This window comes from Typopeltis vanoorti, chromosome 9, assembly GCF_054136105.1.
Source record: "Typopeltis vanoorti isolate ZY-2024b chromosome 9, IOZ_Tvanoo_1.0, whole genome shotgun sequence".
Classification (NCBI taxonomy): domain Eukaryota; kingdom Metazoa; phylum Arthropoda; class Arachnida; order Uropygi; family Thelyphonidae; genus Typopeltis; species Typopeltis vanoorti.
This window is the reverse complement of record NC_143557.1, coordinates 38086761-38109452: the sequence shown is the minus strand read 5'-3', so window position 1 is coordinate 38109452 and position 22692 is coordinate 38086761. Positions and strand designations below refer to the sequence as shown.

Sequence of the window (22692 nt, the reverse complement as noted above, 5' to 3'; positions counted from 1 at the left end):
CCACAGCAAATTCAAGAAAGAGAGACTTTTCTTAGAAGCAGCAGCAGCTCTCAGAAACCAACCAAATCTTAACAAATACGGTTGCATTAAGCTTCCGAAGATTTGGGAAACACTCATCACCAGAAGTCCCACCTTACATTCCAGGCCACCTACTACAGCCCTTAGAGGGCGCTCCACCTAGATAGGACTTTAGTGTCACCGACGTGGTTGGGCTTAGTATTGTAAGTTTTTGTGTGCATGTTACAGTAATTGTTTTTGTAATCCCCGTAGATGTCCTAGTGACTAGGACGAAATATAGGAAGCATTAAATTCTAATTTAATTCTTTTTGAGTGTTGTAAAAAAAATCCATTAAACCTCCAACATAATGTCCTCACAGCACTTAAGCCGCTACACAAGAAGTTTTGCTATGGCAATTATTTATAAGTGTATTGCTAATAATTTTTAATTATTGTTTAAGAGCTTGTTCATTAGAGCAAATTGTTATAGCTCTGTTTTTGAGGGTGTTAATGACTCCAAGTTTTTGAAAAGGGTGGTGATATGAGTTGTTGCATGTATATATTGGCTGGTATGCGTAAGCTTGCGGTAAACAGTGAAGGACAGACTGCCTGAGGGAAGACGTGTGACCAGTGTATCCAGTAAAGGAAGCAAGTTCTGATTTTCAATTTCAGTAGTAAATTGAATGCGTTCATGTTGTTTGTTCAGGTGGCTAAGGAATGTGCTTAACATTTGGTGGCTGTGTGGCCAGAAAACAAAAAAAACATCGGCAACATATCTAAGCCAAACTGTAGGTTTTAAAGTAAAGGAATCTAGAGGACAATGCTCAAAAGCTTCCATATAAAAGTTAGCAATTGGTGGTGGGGGGGGGATAGTGGCCATACCTTCTTTTTGTAGGTAAAATTTATTTTACCACATGAAGTAACTGGAAAGTAGTACGTGGACAAAGAGCCATAATGTCGGACAGAAATCTGTTCTGAAGGAGAAGGATTGTCACTGATTGGGTGATTTGTGAAAAGGGCAGAAACATCAAAACTGAATAATAAATCATCTTTGTCGAATGTTATGCTTTAAAACCACCTTTAAAATTAAAAAACATATCCAACTCATCAAAGAATCCTCTTTTCCCATTGGTACACCCTGGAATTTATTGCATCTATTGCACCTTGCCCTTGTTAGATCTTGAATGAGGACTCTTCAACAAAAGAATCATTCATTCAAGATTTAACAAGAACACAATAATAAGTAATAAAATACTTGTACTATTAGCAAAGTAAGCATATATGAGAGAACATGTCCCATTTTTACCTTAGTAAGAAGTAAAAATAGAAGATTGTATGTCTAAACATAAATATATTGTTTAAAATGTTAATGTTTAATTATGCTCTATACAAAAACGTGTATCTAAGTGATAACAAGAGTCCAATGGTTGCAAGCTGACCACCGTCATGGAAAGCGAACGGAATTCGTGTTCCATGAAAAGAGTACTCATCGAGGAGCAGAAATGTGACGCCACTTTGTAAGAGCGAATAGGGAGGCACCGTGAATAAAATTCAAATGTGGAAAGAGGGCGCTGTGACAGAGGATAAATACGAATTCACGCGTGTTTGAACCCCCCCGTTTTTTCTGTTCCTGTTTTCTCATGCGGACCAGCGATGCTGATGACCGGAAGGAAGCTTGACCACAGAGAGCTTCAACCTTTTCCCGTTGCTGACTAACGCAAGTCGGACAAGGCTACATGCGAGATGACGGCAGTTCTCCAAACTGGGCCATCAGTAAAGCTTTTGCCGATGTGAGACAGTAAAGGATTCCTTTTGATGGAAGTCGAGCTAGCGACAGCAACCCATGAGATGAATGAGTGTCCAGCAAAGAAAAGTGGCCATTTCGTAACGAACATGTGACTTCCACGTGGTGGCAATCTACTGTAGCAGAAAGATATCCAATCACAAAGGACAGATGAAAGAACCACGACATCTTCACGTCAAGTGGTAAAGTACTGAAACTTTTTTACCTATGCAATAATTAACTTTAGAGGAAAGAAGGAACAAGATTCTGACTAGGAAGAAAAGGAACTTTAAAGTAACTTTGTGCTCAGCGATTTAGTGACTGTGTTGGGCTGGTAGTCTGAGAACTTAAGATTGTGCAGTTCCTAATTTAATGTAAAGGGGTCAAAATGACAAAGTTTAGTTTACAAATTGTTCTTATATTTTGTGCTATGTGTGAACCTAATTCACCCATGGAATGTGAATAGTATATTTGTCAATTTGAATATTTCTTATTTGCTTAACTAGCGATTTAGTTAAGCAAATAACAAATCATTGAAATCAAATAAGATTTGATTTCAATGATTTGCCTTTGACATGTTACACTTAATTGTAATCTCTTTAGTCATTTAATAAATATGTTTTTCTATGTAAGCCTGAGTTTTGTCTGAGCATGAGACTGATTTTACCACTCACAAAATTACGGACCTATGCATAAGGGAGCTAAGAGGATTTTGGCCATGACTGCATGCTAAGATTTCTAAAGCTACTTAATTCTTTTAACAAGGTTATAACACTTAAATTCTGGGAAACCTTCTTAGGACAAGAATTTTCTGTCCTTAGGCTCTGACTGGCACAGCTGAAACAAACAAATATCGTCAGAGTCTGAAAAGGGGAACGGGCCCCAGAGAGTTTAAAGATGTAAAAATATAGAAAAACAACGATGTTAAGTTACAACGATGGTAAGTTACAGGCTAACAACCTGCAACTTACCTTACATTGGGGAAACTGGACATACAATGCCTATCCATAAAAAACAACACAAACAACACATCAATTTTAACAATTTTGGAGAAACAGGCCTCTCGGATCATGAGACTGCCTACCATTTTCTTTGCCTGAATGGCAAAGAAAAAGGCAAATAGTCTCAAGTAGAGTGATGTGGGCAAATATGAGAATGGGGAACTGGACAATGAGACTTATTTGTGCCTATGGTCCCACAGAAGGTTCTACTAAGGTAGAAGTGGAGGAATTTTTTGAGGCTTTAGAAAAAGCAACTGACACAATGAAAAATGAAAAGTTGGTCCTTGTTGGGGATCTAAATAGCAGAGTAGGAAATGATTGTGAGACATACAAAAATATTTTGGGAAAATTTGGAGGAAAGAGCAAAGCTAATACTAATGGCAAATATCTGTTGGATTTCTGCTCAGGACATGGACTGGTTATTACTAACACCATGTTCCAACATAAAAATGTGCACAAATTCACATGGAGAGAAGAGGCAAGGAATAAGAAAAGTCTCATTGACTATGTTATTGTTGATAGTGATGTTTTATCCCTGGTGCAGGACACCAGAGTGTATAGAGGATTTGAAATTAGAAGCGATCACTATTTAAGTCTTGAGCAGGATAAAATTGAATTTCATATTGAAAAGAATAACATGTAAGAAAGTTTTAAAGCGAATAAAAGTTGAGCAGCTCTCAGATGTGAACTGTAGACTAAATTACATAAAATAAAGATTATTGAAGAAAAAATGAAAGAGTTTGAGAATAGGAATCAAACCTTGGAGATTCAGTTGCAAGCCTTGAAGAAAACGCGGATTGATTCAGCTAGAGAGGAATGTGGTGAAGTTGTCTGCAAGGATAGAAAAATTAGAACTCCATGGTGGACACAGGAAGTTAAAGAGGAGGTGAAGGAAAAGAAGAAAACATATCAAAAGTTCCTGGCAAATAAGTCAGCTTGTGATCTTAGAGAATACAGAGACAAATGCAAGAATGCTAAACACTGTGTAAAACTTGCTAAACAAAAGTCATGGGAGGACTTTGGCAAGAATATAGAAAATAAATATCAAGAAGGTGGCAAAATATTCTAGAGGTTGTTGAAGTAGCTTAGAAATGGAGGAAAGAATGCTGTAAAAGGAGTTAGAGATGATAAAGGTGACATGAAAATGGGAGAAAACGATATCCTTGAAGTATGGAGTAATTACTTCGAAAAACTGCTAAATGAAACAAGCAGTCATAGCACAGTTGTAAAAAACACTCAACAGGCATACAGTCAGATAGACATATCCATACTTGAAATAGAAAAAGCCATCAAAAGCTTGAAATGTAGAAAAGCAGCAGGAGTAGATGATATTCGACCAGAAATGCTGACGTATGGTGGTATACTTCGCCACCATTTGTAGGTCTCTGTTTGGCATCTTGCCAAGAATAGTCGACTCATGCTGAAGGTAAGAAAGAAATGATGGACGTACGAATTGGTCGCCAACACGCGAAATTACGTGCTTTATAGGTAAAATTTCCGAACTGTTATACAAGCAACATAGTTAACTACAATAATCATAAAAGAGAAGTTAATTTTCCAACCTGTAATAATAACCAACTCATCCCACAATACGGACTGATTACCCTATTATCGGAATAGATTCTCCTTTTTCTGACATGTGCAGAAGTGTCGAAGGATCTCTAATTGGTGGGCGAACTATATAAAAATCTTACAGTGGCTGCACTGCATAGTTCAGAAAGCCTGGACAGAGGGACGAATTCCTGATGATTGGAGTAGAGCTCTCATAGTATCCACATATAAAAAGGGAAATAAAACTGAATGTGAGAATTACAGAGGCATTTCCCTACTGAGGAGTTTCTCAAGTAAACTGGCAAGATTTATGCCAGTTTACATGAGAAAAGGTTGATAAGAATTGTGGAAGAAAAGCTTCGTGAAGAACAGCCTGGATTTAGGCCAAATAGAGGCTGTCAGGATCAGATCTTTACTCTACAACAAATAGCTGAGAAAGCATGGGAATATAACAAAGATCTATATTTAAGTTTTGTCGATCTGGAAAAGGCATATGACAAGGTGCCAAGAGAGAAGCTATTCAATATGCTATAGTTATATGGTGTCAATGGGGCATTATATCAAGCAATACTTCATCTTTATTTGAGATGTAAGTCAGCAGTTAGAATTGAAGGAAGTACAGGAAGATAGTTTAATGTTAATCTGGTGTGAGACAAGGATGTACATTATCCCCTCTGTTGTTCGTTATCTATATGGATCCCATTATGAAGGAAAGTGGTATTAAATATGATATCAGAATTGGAGATGTTAATGTCAGCTCTTTGCTTTATGCAGATGATGTTATACTTCTAAATAAATCTGCTACAAGTTTGCAAGATTCCCTAACTAAATTGAATAAACTGTTGTAATAGATATGGTATGAAGGTCAGCAATAAAAAGACAAAGACAATCAAAATAGGTAGGATCATTGAAAATATAAACTGTGTTGTGAACGGAGAACCTGTGGAACAAGTAAAACATTTCAGTTACTTAGGCACGATTTTTAGTGAAGATGGTAAATTAAATATAGAAATAGACAACATAATCAACAAAGCTGGTATGGTAGGAAGTCAATTGAATAAATTCATATGGAATAAGAGAGAAATTAGTCGGAACACTAAATTAGCTGTATACAAGACAGTGTTCAAACCAGTTTTAACTTATGGATCTGAGAGCTGGTTCAGAAGTAAAACACTTGACCAAAGACTAGAGACTGCAGATATGAGAGTCCTGAGAGAGATTAGAAGTGTGAACAGATGGCATCAATGGCAATATCATGTTAAAAACAAGGATATTAGGAAAGAACTTGACACCAGGAATGTGTTAGCAGAGCTAATCTCAGGTGGTATGGTCACTTAAACAGCATAGGTGAGGAAAGATTAGCAAAACAAGTGTTCTCTGCCAAGTTGGCAGCAAAACGACCCAGAGGAAGACCAAGGTATAGATGGATTGATACAGTACAAAGTGCCTTAGACGATAGAAATATAAGATCTGATAATGTTGGGGTCTTGACAAGTAACAGACTGATTTGGAGGAAAATTGTAGATAGGAAGTTAGTAATGATGTAAATTTTTCATGTAGTACTATCATATCCTGTACATCCCTTGAGGGTACATGGTAGGAATTTGATGATGAACCATTATTACTTTGCTACACGAAGACTAAAATCTTATATTTTGGTCTTATACCACAATTCTTGCTGTATGACTTGTTAACAGCATGGTTTTCTAATTCCCAGGAATTGTTGATTAGTATAATGTGAGAACCCAGGAATTGAAAAATTTATGAGTACTGATTGGGTATGCTAAAGGACATTAATGCATCCAGCAAAAATTCGTTTTGTTTTACCTTATAATAAACAAAGTATATATATCAAGTAAGCTGAATATTGTGAATACTGGATATTCAAAAATCATTAAAATTCAAAAATTATAACAGATGTTTTTACAGCCATACATAAATAGGCAAAAAGAATTATTACATAACATGCATGAAAATAAAATTTGGCAATGTGGTATCTACATATAAACAAAATTACCAGAAGGTTACACAAATATACAAGGTGTCTTACAGCAATACATAAGTAGTCAAAAAAATTAGTAAATAATATGTATGCACAAAAGTTAAGCTGGGCAATGCAGTATCTACATATAAAATTACTATAATAAGATTACAACGAATGTTATTACAGTAATACATAGAGTTAAAGAGGAATTATTATACATTATGTATGCATAAAAATTAAGTTTAGCAGTGTGGTATTTGCATATTAATAAAATTACAACAAGGTAACAAGGCTACAGAAATACATGATTGGTCAGAAATTAACCTAAAGAATAATATATACATTAGTACTCAACTCCTGCACATATACGTAAAAAAGTTAAGTGAAGCAATACAGTATTTACATATAAACAAAATTACAGTGTGTTTGTGTAAATGCGTTTGTATAAATTAATTCTTTGTAAAAAATTAAACACATCGTGCAATCTGCCGGAGTCTGTCGGCATCTGCCTGAGTGTATATGGTCTGTCAGGTAGGCAAAAATTTCATTCCTCTCTCGTGCAATGTGCTGGCACTCTAATAGTATATGATAAATAGTGAGATGTGTATTGCATTTTTCACACATGGGAGGGTCATTAGCTCTCAGTAAATGTGTATGATGATGGTTACCTATGCAGAGCCTAGTGAGAACAACTTCCTCTCTTTTCTTTATTCGCAGACTACAATGCCAATGCTTGATTTCAGGTTTAAGGTTATATAATTTGTTTGTTAATTCCTGCCATGATGACTGCCATTGAGCAATTAGCTTTGATCGTATAAACTGTCTGTAGTCTGTATAAGGTATTGTCAAACAGTACGGGGAGAAAGTTTGAGCTGATTTAGCAGCTGCTTCTGAAGTCTCATTTCCCTCAATTCTAATGTGGCTGGGAATCCAGCACAACTGAACATCAAAATTAAGGATTTTCATTTTGTGAAACAGGTGTAACACCTCATAAAGTACTGGATGTGGATTATGCATAGGAGACGAGATAGCCTGTAAAGAGCTCAATGAGTCACTTTTGGTAGCAGTTTTCTTTTATATGAAGAAGTGCAAGTTGAATGGCATGTAACTCTGCTGTATAATTACTGCAATCAGGTGGGATATGGTTGGAGATAGTAATGTCAGCAAACACAGCAGCACAGCCAACAGAGGTATTAGTTCTTGAACCATCACAATAAATAGGCAAAAAATCAGAGTGTGCATTAAACAATTGGAGGCAGACAGATGATGGAGTATGAGATTTCTATAGCTGATAAAGTGAGAGGGTTGCAGGATGGTGTGCAAACCTGCCATGGAAGGATGCTGTTATGTTTAGTGTACGCAATGTTGTCAACATTTATACCAAGAGCTTGCATAGTCTCTTTAATACGCATACCAAAAAGACGTATGGCAGTTTGAAATGTGTGGTATTCAGCTTCCCAGTGAAGAGAAAAGAGATTAGTCCATGTAGGATGATCTGGGAGACTATCTTTAGGGCATAATTAAGAGACAACTGTTTCTGTCGAAGTGATAGAGCTGCTTCATTTACTTCAACATAAAGACTCTGAGTGGGTGATGTGTGAAAGGCACCAGTAATTATCCATATACCCTGATGATGGATGGAATCCAACCATTGCAGAACCATAGACTTGAGACCCATAATCCAGCTTTCAACGTATAAGTGCATGATAAAGATGGAGCAATGAAACCTGATCAGCACCCCACTCAGTAGAGGATAGAGTGCAAAGAAGGTTCAATGCTCTCTTGCACTTTTCTCTTAGTTGACGAATCTGTGCTAGAAATGCAAGTTTACTGTCAAAGATCAGTTCCAAGAATTTGGCTTCTGTAGCTACTGGAATAATAGTGCGTGTCATTCTTAATTCAGGATCTAGGTGAAGAGCGTGCATTTCCGACAGAAGTGTACACAGACACTTTTTTCTGTTGAAAACCTAAACCCATTACTAAGAGCTCACAGAGAAACATTATCAATTGCTTGCTGAAGTTGTCTTTCAATTACCCTCATGTTACAGGAGTGGCAGTAAATTGTGAAATCATCAACATATAGAGCATTGTCTACAGTGGGAGGAAGCTGAACAGTGATTCAGTTAATTTTAACAGTAAAAATGTCACACTTAAGACAAAGCCTTGAGGAACACCTTTTCTTGATGATATGATCAAGAATTTTCCACTCTGACTTGGAAAATTCGCCCGGCAAGAAATTTTTTAATAAATACAGGAAGATGTCCTTTAAGATCCAGGTTATAGAGGTCTTTTAATATGGCATATCTCCAGGCTGTGTCATAAGCTTTTTCAATGTCAAAAAAAAAAAAAACTAAAACAAGGTGTTCTTGCTTCAGAAATGCATCTTTTATACAAGTTTCTAAATGAACCAAATGGTCTAAAGTTGAGCGATGTCTACAGAACCTTCTCTCCAATACACAATGTGTATTGGAGAGAAGATTGTTGCTTTCTAAATACCACAGAAGTCTGGCATTAACCATTTTCTCTAGTATCTTAGAAAGACAGCTGGTCAGAGCAATGGGTCGATATTTATTTACTTGTGTTGGATCTTTTCCTGGTTTTAGGATAGCAACGACAATTGATTTATTCCAAGAATTTGGAAACTCTTCCTCCTTCCTCTACAAGCATTCTATTGTATAGTAAGAGAACTCCTCTTACTATACAATAGAAGATGATGGTAGATGTTTTATCATTTCATAATGGATGTCATCAGGCCCTACTGCACTAGGGTGAGATAGTATGAGAGCTCTTTTTAGTTCCTCCTTAACAAATGGCTGATTGTATGGCTCAAGAACATTGGTAGAAAAATTTAGCCTTTGTTTCTCTTACTGTTCTTTCAGAATTAAAAATTCAGGAGGATATGAAGCTGTTGTTGAGATTCTGGCAAAATTTTCTCCCAGAGTGTCTGCAATGGCTTTGGGATCAGCAAAAACACCTCCATTATGATCTAAGGTAGACAAACAATGTGTTCTATATCTGCCTTTCATTTTCCAGATTTTATCCCATACAATTTTTGGACTGGTCATTTGATTAATTGATGTAGTAAATTGGATCCATTATTGTTTTTGACTCTGACGCCTCACATAGCGTGCTTTGGTTCGAGCACGATTGAAAGCTATAAGGTTTGATGTGGTGGGATATCTACGAATATATCCCATGCTCTGTGTTAATCTTTTTTGGTTGTCTGACATTCTGGGTTCCACCAAAGCTTTGGATAGAGTGGAAACAGAGATGTTTTGGGGATGAAGGCTGTTGCTGCCTGGACAGTGCACTCTGTTATATATTTTACAGCTTCATTGATAGGTATTTGACTGATGGCATCAACATTAAATTTTGCAAGATGAGAGAAAGTGTTCCAGTCAGCTTGGTCCATTTCCCATATATGTTCTCTTCATATATGTTCCCATATATGTTCGCTTCCATATATGTTCTCTTCAACGTCCCACATGATCATTGTAAGAATGGAGGGGGAGCAGATTGTAAGATCAATTGCAGAATATGAATGGGTATGCATATGGAAGAAAGTATTGAGTTCATTATTTAAAAGGGAGAGGTTATTATTATCAAGAATTCTTTCAATGATTCGACCTCATCTATTAGTGTTGGCACTACCCCACAGAGTATTGTGACCATTAAAGTCGCCCATCAAAAGTATGGGGTTCAGGCAGTTGCGAGATAAGGTTATCAAGATCAATTTCATTTAACTCAGCACTTGGTTGTAAATAAATTGAACATACTGTAATAACAAATCCCAAGGAGAAGAAGCAAATCTCTACTTCTTCCAGAGAAGTAGAGAGAAGTATTAAGTTGGACCTGATGGAAAGGAATATGACTGCCCACTAGGATAGCTACTCCTCCATGAGCATGACCACTTCCAGTTCTATTATTGCATACAACAGTGAAATTCCTAAAGGTAGGGTCTTCACTGGGTCATGAGTATGTTTCCTGTAGACAGAAACAGAAAGGTTTGTGTTTCTGCAACAAAATCTTGATATCATCGATATTCTGGTGAAATCCACGACAGTTCCATTGTACAAATTTTCTCATTGTTTTGGTTTTATAGACTTGTCTGGTTTTCGGGAGGTTGAGGGCTTAACTTTGTCATATTTATATTTATCAATTGTTTTGGTAAAGTATGGATGGCCAGTGTCATCGTTTCCTCCGGTAGAGTATTCAATATGTCTGATGTGTTAGAGTCAGTTGGTAAGTTTAGTTTACTTTCACCGGGTACTGAAGTATCCATTTTTCCTATGGGAGTATCTGGTGATTTATCTTTAAGTGATATCTTTGCCATAATTTTTTTGACAAGTGGGTTTTCATCGAGTGGGATCATTTTTGGAGTTGTCTCTAGAGTAAGGCCATAGGTCATGTGATTTATGCACTCAACAGAGAAAGACTCATGATCATAAGGTGCCAGTATGGTCAAATTATCAGATGGTGGAACAGACATACAAATTTGAGTTGCTACTGTCACTTTTTTAATTGTTACCTTGTCAGCATAAGAGGTTCTCAGAGCAGGTGTGATAGTGGCTAGCTTTCTTTTTTGCATCCTGGTATGTTATGTTTTGCTCTGTTTTCATTCTTCGTATTTCTTTTTCATCTTTCCATTTCTGACATGCACAAGAGTAAGCTAGATGATCTCCCTGACAGTTGACACATTTAGCTTTTTTTTGCACAGCAAGATTTGTTATCATGCTCTTTGCTACCACCACATCAAGCACAGGTAGTAGAACCATGACAGGCAGTTTGGGCATGTCTATATCTCTGACATTATAGCATCTCAGTGGGTTAGGGATGTACATTCTAACAGGACAGATGAGATACCCTGCTTTTACAGATGTTAGAGGCTTAGGTGTATCAAAAGTAAGGATGATGTTCTTGGTTGGAACTAGGCAACCATCCCTACATATCAGGATGTGCCTCACACCTGTCACTCCTTGATTTTTAAGTTCTGAACATATCTCCTCATCAGGAACATCAAGGAGATCCCATTCTGATATTACTCCTCTACAGGAATGAAGTGTTTTATGAGATGTCACTGTAATTTCTATTCCACCCATTGTTGCTCTCAGTAGTTTCTCAGAATGTTGCTGACACAATGTTTCCACAAGGACATCACAAGAATGCAATTTCTTAACAGTTTTGGGAGTGTCCTGCCAGTCCTTCTAAACCTTTTTCAATAAAGAAGGGTGACATTTTCCCTATTGGTTTTTCAGCAGCAGCATGAATGATTAAACATATTGGTACATTTATGTTAGCATCATATGTCTTTTGTTTCTTACTTCTGTTTCCATATACTGTATCTACGGTATCAGTACTTTGTTGGGAATGGCCCCTGAAACATTTGAGTATTTTTTCTCACCCACCCCTCCTCAGTATTCATGAATCATGAAGGATTCATGAATACTGAGGAGGAGTGGGTGGTAAGCATCATAATACTACTGATATAATAGAAGCGAAAAATTCTGTATTTAATCTAGCATCTCTATTTATATTGTATGTTTGGCAACACTGTTCAGAATATTGTATGTCTGGCAATACTGTTCAGAATATTGTATGTCTGGCAATACTGTTCATTTTTATTTGCTACTTACTGGTCTGAATTTTCTACATTAAAAATAAATACATCTAGTGTAGCCAGTGGTATCGTGCGGCACACTTCGTTGGTATTGTGTAGCACTGTAGCCCATTAAAATGAGTGAAAAAAGAAAGTTTTGTCAATATTCAAGTGAATATTTAAAATATGAAGTTCTTCCATCTATAAATAATCAGTAGTTATTACTGATGTGCTTAATACGACAAAAAAACTTTCTCAAACAAAGGAATGAAGCCTTCAAGAATGATTGAGCATTTAAGAACAAAGCATCCAAATAAAGTAAAAATGGATGTGAAGTACTTTCGCAAATTAAAGACTAGATTTAAAAATCGTTCTGGGCTTAAAGGGTTGGTTGCAAAACAAAGTGTTAAATTGTGATTAATAAAGTTCTTAAGAAAATTAATTCCTTCATAATTTAACAAGCAATGACCCTATAAAAAAATGGCTTGCATCAAAGTGTGTAAATTATATATGTGAACAAAATTAGGATATATTAAGCAAAGAGAAAATTATTGTGAAAATGTATAAGAAAAGATTGTTATCCCATTATATAAATAGGATACTTGAGCTAGTTGAATTGGCTGTGAAATTTCAATTATACAATAACGTTCTGGAAAAGAACGTTAATGTATAATTGAAATAGTATAATATTCCTAAAATTTAGAAAGACAAAAAAGCATGGCTAAATGACTCACGTTTTGTTTCAAGAATTAGGGCTTGATTCAAGGCCAACGCACAGGATTAAAAGAATTTGCCACAAGTATATCATGTGCACACGATGAATAAGCAAAAAAGGAAGGAAACTGCCACCAAAAGACACCACGTTGAGCGCTGTCTATGCATCGGGAGGAGGAAGAAGGCTACGGAAGGTGCCGATAGGGTGAGGTGATAAAAGGGTTAGGAAACCCCCCCCCAAGAGGCTTTTTAGCTTTTTTCTTCAGTGTGTGGCCATTGTGAGTGGAGGTACAGTTCCAGAATGGGAGGGGAATCTCTGCTCCGATTCCCGGCAGAAGAGAAAGAAAGCAGCATGTATCTATAGGAAAGGTTATGTATCGCGAACCAGAGGAGAATAACATTATTCCGGAAAAGACAAGGTAGCCTGCGGAAAAGCTCAGAGTCTATGTAAAATGCTTCATGTTGAAGGAGTTACTTTACCCCAAGTATCTCTCTGAAAAAAGGGAGATGACCTACAAGAAATGAGTAAGCCTATACATGATCGAGAAATCCGAGATACTTTCCCCAGCAAGAAGAAATCATTTCAAGGATCCAGAGACGAGTAAAGAAAGGAACAAGATCAGGAACTCACTGTAAAACGGTATCGTGAAATTTTCTTGTTAATTAATGTGAATGAATGATATGTAATTCAAGATCTGAGGACTTAACCAGAGATAGAATAGGACTGTAGCATATTATAAGCTGTGAAAGAAAATGAATATAAATTTAAGGTTGTTAAACTAAGGATGTGTGTCTATAAGGAGCTAATGCATGTTAACTAGATTTTATTCGAGAGGAATTTGAAGAATTTATGTGTGATATAGCTTGGAGCAGCACAATTGTCAATCCTATATGAGTTGCATGACTTAACACTCACATTTGCTGATAATATCTGCACAATATTTTCTAATAATGAATTTAATTTTACCAAGTTTCCATGCACCGTATAAATGTTAGTATGTTGAACAAATCTTTTGCTTCTTCTTATTCAGTTGTCTGTATACACTATCTGGTGCACCACTTGTTACAATATAAGAACCTAGGAGGTAGATTTAAGTAGTGAATTTATGGTCACGATTGCAAAGTTGTTAGTCATTGAGGTATATTTGAGTATACTCTTCTTGTTTAAGATTTTCTCTTTTAAACTAATTGTCCTAAGTGGCATAGCATTAACAAATAAATGTCTTAGGACCTTAAGAGAAGAACCACCTCAGAAGCTTTGTTGTATTTGGATTTTGGCTCAACCCCGAGGCAATTCCTTTGTACTTAGACAGTACCACGTGACACCACAGAGCGAACATAACGTATAGAGCATAATTAACAAAGTAATTAATGAAAAAGGGACACAACAAAAGTAACCAACAAGAGAACGGATTTGGTGTGTCTCTTACAAACTTTCAAAATTAATTGTCAAATGAGGAAAGCCACATACTATTGGCAAAACTCTCATCCTACTGGCTATAAATGAAGTTTTAGATACTATGATTGGCCCAGGTAAAAGTAATATGACATTATCAATTCCTCTCAGCAACAGTTCAGTATCAACAAAAATTGATGAAATGACAAAGGACATAGAAAAAAAAGAACTTTGTGATGATTTAAAAACCACAGAATTTTCTTTGCAACTTAATGAGACAACTTTACTTTATGTGACAATGAAACTTTGTTAATGGCCTACTTGCATTATATAAATACCAATGAAGAAATGATTGAAGAGTTTCTATTTGCTGAACAGCTGAAAATTGACACAAAAATCTCTACAATTTTTAAGGTTATTAAGACTTTTAATGCTAAAACCATTCCTCTCACAAATATTATTGCGTGTGCAACGTTACGAGAATTAAATTGTCACACCTCGTACTTTGGTTTTTCGAAACAAAGTCCATTAACACAATGCAAAGTTGTTACAGAACTCATTATGGAAAGCATCCACCTTCAGATAATGCTATTAGATGCTGGTTAAAGCAATTCCAAGAGATTGGTAGTGTTCGGCACCAAATAGGAATGGAAAAATCAAGCACTTCGCAGGAAGATGTTGATCGAATCCAAGAAGCATTTTATCTAAGCCTACAAAAATCAACTAGATGAGCTTTTTTTTTTGGAGCAACCCTCCAAACAGTCATCTACAAATGACTGTTTGGAGGGTTGCTTATAACTGCCTTCAACTCCGTGCTACAAACTTGAGATTGTGCAGGCTTTACAGCCGAACGATAAACCCTGCCATTTCCAATTTGTCCAAGACATTTCATCAAAAAGGTCAAAGCTGATGAAATTCACCATTGGAGATAGATATTTAGTGATGAAGTAACGTTTTGCATATCAAGGAGGGTAAATCGTCATAACTGCAGGTTATGGGGATCAGAAAACTCTCATGCCAATCAAGCATTTGAAAGAGATAGTCCAAAGGTGAATGTCTGATGTACTTTGTCATGTTCAAAAGTTTTGGGGCCCTTTTTCTTTGCAGAAAAAACAGTGACAGCAGTGAACTATCTGGACATGCTACAGCTGTATCTGTTACTCCAGTTGGAAGATCATTAGTCAAATGTAGTGTTCCAGTACAATTGGGCACTGCCACATTGGACTCTTATTGTCTAAGAATTTCTTAACATGCATTTTCCTAGGCACAGTGAACTGATTCCGTGAACTCCACACTCACCCAATATTACGCTGCTTGATATCTTCTTGTAGGAATACAGGAAGGACATGTTTCCCAGACCCATTTATCCTCTCTTGATGAACTGAAGCCCAGAATTGTTGCTGTGACAGAAACAGTTACACCACAAATGATGGAGAACACTTGGAGGGAAATTTATTAATCGACTGGATATCTTAAGTGCCACGAAAGGCATACATGCTGAAGTTGTTTGGCATTATTATTATGCGACACATCCAGGGAGTCCAAAGACTCATCGAGGGAGAGTGTGCCAATAGCATTGAATGATCGATCCCTTTCAACTACTAACCACGCTAAAACTTGTTTAACTTTTTGCATGAGCCATTAGTAGCAGAGACTCTACCAATTGACCAACCTTTGCTGGCAATACAGCATTCTACAGTATTGATTCTGTAGGTAATAAATCTTAAGTTAAACTTTCATATTCTGTAAGCAGTTTTATTTTGTTGTTTCTAGTTTGAAAATTATGGGCATGGAAACCCACAACAATAATATAATATATAATATAATATAACAACAATAATGCATTCCAAGCGCCAGATGCATGTCAGAAAGACATGGAGCTACTGTAACAGGACATTGCCTCTGGCTTTGATCACTTTGACAGGATTTACTCTAAGAAGTTTTATACTAAATCAAAAGGATATTTTCTGCCCAACAACTTATTAAATTCAGAAATAAGTATTCACAACAGGAAAAAGTTTTACAAAATTGAGAAAAAAACTTTTACATGTATATCTAAAAATCAGTATTTGGTTTTTAGTTCTATGTCTGCTTAAAGGATGAGTAAAATAGAATGTCTGAAGTATTTTTGAAGACCAGTACTTGAAATACATTTTTAAGATATCTTTGTCTATGTCCACTTTGTGATAATTAAAGAAAAACTTCCAATTATATATTTGGCTTAATCCTTTATCCAAGTGTAAGAAAACAAAGTTTGCACCTCAAGTATTTTTAGGACTGGGGCAACTCATGGCAAAGGCGGTATAATTTCTCATCACTTGCCTTAGTATCCCATAATGCAAAGCACATCTCTTTGCAGACATGTATAATGCTATGCATTAAGGGAAGGGTCACTACCCAGACAAGTGAAAAAAAAAAAAAAAAAAATTCTATCAACTATCTCTAATCCAGAGAATTTTAATAATAAAGTGTGACACCTTTTGGCAATTTGTATATGGAAATATGACTTCTCCATTACTTCCACCTTGGTATCACCACCTCTGGGTCTGGCTCCCATTGATGTGCTTTTGTGCAGAAGTGGTTGCTTTCCCTTAGATGTGAGAGGCTCTGTTTGGGGATAGGTTTTTGCCTGTCTCTGAGTAGGGGCCACTGCTGAGATTATGGCTCTGCTTGGTGGTGGGGTGAGCCTGCCATTATGCAGAGCCATTGCTGAGGGATTTTCTTGGTGATGGGGCAAGTCTGTCACTGAGTGGAACCACTGCTGAGTTGGACGGTCCTTCAGTCACTCGCAGGCAGTGGTCTGGGGGACTGCCTAATTTTTAAAGAGGTCTTTACTTACAGAACCTCAATAAAGGTCGAAACCAGTCTGGGTAGTGACTTTCCCTTAATGCATAGCATTATACATGTCTGCAAGGAGATGTGCTTTGCATTATGGGATACTAAGGCAAGCGATGAGAAGTTATACCACCTTTGCCACGAGTTGCCCCAGTCCTGAAAATACTTCAGGCACAAATTTTGTTTGCTTACATTTGGATAAAGGATTAAACCAAATATATAATTGGTGAAAAAAAAAAAAAACTTCCATAAAGAAAAACTTCTTTGTACTACCTACTTATAAGTATTTTCATGAAAAAATACAACTGTATTACTTATTTATGCTTCTTTTCACTTGGTCATACTCAGATACGTATTTCTCAGATGACAGTTCTTTCATAGTTTACATTCTTTTTTTTTTAGTTTAAATCTTACTTTAATTAGCATTTAGTACCAAATCAAATTTAATTCAAAAATCACAGGAAAATAAGTAGGATCATGCATAATTTGATCTCAGATTAATTATGTCAAAGAATTCTTTCTTTAACAGAAATTAAGAAATGCACTTTTTTTTATACTAATTGTTACAATGCACTGCCTAACGTCCCTCAAAGCCTAACATCACTTGCCTTACATGGCTTTCTCAATAACCACAAATGAATTTTCATCAATTAGCCTTTATAGTAATATTTCTATAACTTACTTTAGCTCTAGCCAAGTCATTTTCACCTCCAGTTTGAGCTTCGATCAAGTGATCACAGTGTATTGTAGATGGTACAGCAACCTTGCAAAATAACACACATTTAAAGAAATGCATAAGTAAACTGAAGTTTGTTCCTAATTGCATTAAAATTTTTATGAGTAAGTAAACAAAATAATGAATAAAATATTTCAATAATTTAATGCTTTTATACAAAAAGGAGAAATGCATTAGAATGAAGAGTCATAAAAATGTTGTAACTTAGCATGACAAATTTACAGAAGTTTAGGGGAAATGTGAATAAAGTACTTTATTTCTATAAAGCAAGGCAAACAAACTAACATTAGGGCTAAGAAAGTGAAGGGTCTGAAACATGATCCCCAAGATTTTTTTTTTTTTTAAAATCAGCATTGGCAAATTCTGATATCTACCCTCAGGAGCATCCCTGAGCCCAGTTTAGCATGGGATGGGCAATGCAAGTGCATGTGTGGTGGGGACTTTGGGAATCCTGAGTGACTACAGCAGCCACGAAGATCCATAAGGACCCCTCAAAACAGTTAAATCTAAATTGATGAAGACTACATCAGTGGAAGTAGTAGACAAGTTCCTCAGAAGAACAAAACAGCACTGAAGATGGTGCAGCAAGGAATGAGGATTTCCTCTCGGGGTTATATGTGACAAAATTTGTTAGTCACACAAATACATCCTCCATGGAAGGACCTGGAAATCCTCCATCTAGTATTCCAAGAGCACAATGGCAGCACACTTAAGGGAAAAGCAAGATACATTAGTAAATGTGAATAATATTATTATAGAACTATTGAAATTACTATATACTACTTCTTTTGTTCTATATTGGTTTAGTTTAGTTTATTGCAAAAATAAACATTGTCAAATGTCATGATTACATGGTCGGAGTGTTAAAATAAAACCTACTTTAACCAGTACTGCCATTGGTTTCAGAAGCTGTGCTTATCTGTTTCAAAAAATAGGGAAGGGCTTACCTTCAGAAGTAAAATCACAAAAATGATACTGGAGTAAACCCTTCACGGCCTTCAACATCTGATGTTGAAAATTAGCAAAACTAGCCTATGCATCCATCCATCTATCAGATGTCATATGGTTACTCCATTCCATGGTGATGTGCCACACCAGTCAGTCCTGTTATAGGCTTCTTTTTTTTTTTATGGAGGCTTCAATTCTCTTCAGATCAGTCACTCCAGACACACTATCTATGCATCTCATTGAGGGTCTAGTCCCCTCTCCTCTTTTCCAGGAACTTGACCTCTTATTCTTTATTGAGAAGTCCTCCTCCCATCCTTTCGATGTGTCCAAAATATTTCAGCTTTCTTTTTTCAATATCTTTAAGGAACCTTAAAGTTCTACTGATCCTTTCTAGCACCCTTCAATTTGTTGGAAATTTTTCCACACTATAAATTGAAGATACCAAGAAATTATATACTTCGTTTAATCCTTTATCCAAGTGTAAGCAAACAAGTTTGTGCCTGAACTATTTTCAGGACTGGGACAACTCGTATATAGAAGCTTATGACTTCACATCACTACCCAGACCGGTTTCGACCTTTATTGAGGTCTCATCATAATGCATAGCATTATACATACCCGAAAGGATATGTGCTTTGCATTATGGTATAGTAAGACAAGTGATGTGAAGTCATAAGCTTCTATATATGAGTTGCCCCCCAGTCCTGAAAACAGTTCAGGTGCAAACTTGTTTGCTTACATTTGGATAAAGGATTAAGTCGAGTATATAATTTCTTGGCATCTTTAATTTTTACCTTTCAATTTGACCACCTTTCAGTATATGATATCCTCAGCAGCCTTCTATAACACCACCACATGCCAAAAGTGGCTATCTCCTTTTCCTGTCAGACTTCTTTACGTTCCAAGTTTCACATCTATAAGTAACTGTTGGAAAAACAGCTGTATTCAGAATCCTCGACTTTTTTCCTGTGGATATTGTTGTTATTATCATTACTATGGAGTCTTTTTGACTCCATGATAATAACTCCATGGGGGTGTCAAAGACTCATCTAGGAGGTCTCTTTTGTCATGCAAACAGCTCATCATACCAAAAACATTAAAATTCTCTGCGGACACCATGCTCTCAGGCAATGCATGACAATCATTCACAACTCTTCATGCAAAAAAACTGCTTCTCGCTCCCTTGCTCACATCCTCCTTATACAACTTCCAGAGACCCTTGCTGACATCCTCCTTATACAGCTTTCAGAGATGACCTCTTGTTCTCCCACCATTTTATGAAAAACTTCTTCAAAGTTAATCCTATTAACATCCTCTTACCAATTTGTACATCACTATCATATCACCCCTCTTCCTCCTAATCCACGACTCTGCAAATTGCATTGTTTCAACCTTTCTTCATATTCTGCATTCCAGAGATCAGAAACTATTTTAGTCAATTGCCTCTGCACTCTCTCCAATATCTCTTCATCCTTTTGAAAACCAGGTGACCAAATCTGTGCACAACAGTCCATATGCACCCTAATCAGAGCCTTACATAATGGAACTAGAATCTCCTTACTTCTACAAGTCAGTGTCCTATGCTAGAATTCATTGTATGGTCCTCTAAAGTTTAGATTCTTATCCACTATCACCCCAAGATCACTTATTTCCTCCACCTCCAACAATATATCTCTGCCAAGTGAATAGTCTACATCCCATCTTTGTTTTTCAACAATTTAAATCTTCCACTTTGTAACAATGAACAGGCATCTCCACTCCCATGCCCTCTTCTACTACTCAGAGTTCATCCCAACTTTGCATTATCTGCAAACAGCTGAATATCTCCATTCAAATCTTCTCTAATATCATAAACATACAGGTTAAACAGCAATGCCTCCCTAAAACAGACCCTTGAGGCACAAAACTTGTGACTTTCCTCTTCTGGGATATTGCTCCCCATACACAACTTGATACCTATCAGATAGCCAATCTCTAAACCAATGAACTAGGCCTAATATCCAACCTCATCTGCTCTAGTTTACTATCAACTTATCATGCAGTAATCTATCAAAAGCCTTTGTAAAGTCTAAGTTACTACTGTGTATCTGTCTCCCATGTCCAATGCTGCTGTCACCTTTTGTAAGTAGATTACTAAATCATGATGTACCTTTACCAATTCTGGATCCTGATTATCATTCTGCCTCTCCAACATTTTAACCACAACACCTGACACACAGATTGGCCTAGAATTTGATGCTTGAGTTCTGTCACCTCCTTTATGAAGCAGTACAATCTTGCCTTCCCTTCCACTCCTTTGGAATTTGACCCAATGTAAGACTCATATTAAACAAATACGTCAAAGCAGATGTCAACTCCCTGGCACATTCCTTCAAAAGATACATCATCAAGTCCCACAGCCTAATTAGCATCAAGTATGCTTAATTCCCCATATACCTCTCTTGCTCACAGTCAGCGAGTCTCTCCTCCTCATCACCCACTGCTCTCCAACTCTCCATGATGTCACATTCATAAGGATGAAAGACCTTTATGTTCATTAAAAAATCTCGACTATATCCTCTGCAGCAGTTGTTCTTATACCATTTTCTCCAATCAATGCCATCCTACCAAAATTTTTTTCTTTGCTGGCTACATATCAAAACAACTCCCTAGATTTTTTTTTTTTTTTTGGCGGGGGGGGCTTCATTAGCTAACTGCTGCTCATACTGAAATTTTGCAACTCTTACTGAGTCACCCTCCTTGCCTGTTCTTTGTATTCCTCTTGGGGATTATTACCATTCCTCTTATGTTGCCTACATAATGTTTTTTTCTATCTCTGTATTGCATATTTAATCTATTCGTTCATCCATTTCACACCTACCTTATTTAACCTTCTGATTTTTTATAACACATTTAGACATTGCTTCTACTAGATATTTCTTAGAATATCACCCAAGCACTACTGATCTTCTTTCCACCTAACTCTTCATTTCATGCTACAGCTGCAAGCTGTCTCCTGAGCTTCTCATAATCACCAGCCATGTTGTTTCACATATATCCTTTCCTCACAGACGTCCTCAGGCCAACAACACAAGTAATCGCTTCATAGTCACTCTCACCAACTGGAGCGAGATCTGACACCTCATTTATAACATTCTCAGATGAGATGATCAAATCCTCAAATTCTCGTGTGCCCTCTGTTACATACCTTGAGGTAATTGTCCCTCAAAAAACTCATAGCAAACAGAAGTAAAGAAAATGAGTTTTTCTATCTATCTAGTCATCCTAATATTGCCATAATTAAAATCATCCATAACGATCACCCTATTTGCTTATGCATTTCCAGGTCTATAGACCTGGAAATGCATAAGCAAATAGGGTGACCAACAAAGTATTTCATTCTATTCACCTCTATCTCACACCATACTGCCTCAAAACCACTATTTCTCCCTCATCTCTGCTTTGTATGGATGTAACTCTTTTCTATCATCAACAGCACTCCACCTCCCTTTTTTTATCTTCACTTGACTTCTTCATACCCTTCCATCTCCATTCCTCTCAGGATGTCATCCTCATCTAACCATATTCGAACAATTTTTGGGTGAACAAACTCAATCAATGCAACCATTTCCCTTGTTTCTGATATGATCTAGCATTCATATACAACATAGCTCATTCGGGGATCTATAACAAGTTTCACTGATATCACCACTACATTTTTAGATGTGACTTATCCTTATCTTCCTTGAGCCATTTTTTTTTCTCATCACAGAACCTTTTTCAAATCCAACTGTTCTCCCTACATCCCAGGTCATCCACTTCCCTTTTTGTCTACACACGTATTCACATCCTCTTGGAGCATCAATCTTTCTCATGCTGTGTTCCCCTGTCCACCCTCAGTCTCCCTGTTTGTCTTACACACTTGTTCTCTCATGCTATGCACTTCTTCATTCCAAAGTACCCACTCTTTCACATCACTTCTTACTTGCTTATATTCATTCTCTGCACTTATTACTCTCCCTCCAGCAGCAGCCTCTCCAAATGACTCGCACCAAAATCCTTCAAATGTAGTCCATCACTCTTATACGGTTCAATTCTTCCTTCAAACTTATGCCACACATTAATAAATTGCACTCCTTCCAGTCTATGCATAGCAACAAGTAATGTGAGCG

At 36.8% G+C, this 22692-nt stretch overlaps 1 protein-coding gene across 1 annotated transcript in view; it reads right to left on the bottom strand.

The window, feature by feature from the left end:
* Window positions 1-22692, bottom strand: part of LOC150102982 (aconitate hydratase, mitochondrial-like) — a 451613-nt gene that overhangs the window by 363208 nt on the left and 65713 nt on the right. Inside the window, exon 6 of the mRNA XM_090398314.1 lies at window positions 17540-17620. Coding sequence (XP_090254440.1) covers window positions 17540-17620 — 81 coding nt within the window. The remainder of the gene's footprint in view (window positions 1-17539; window positions 17621-22692) is intronic.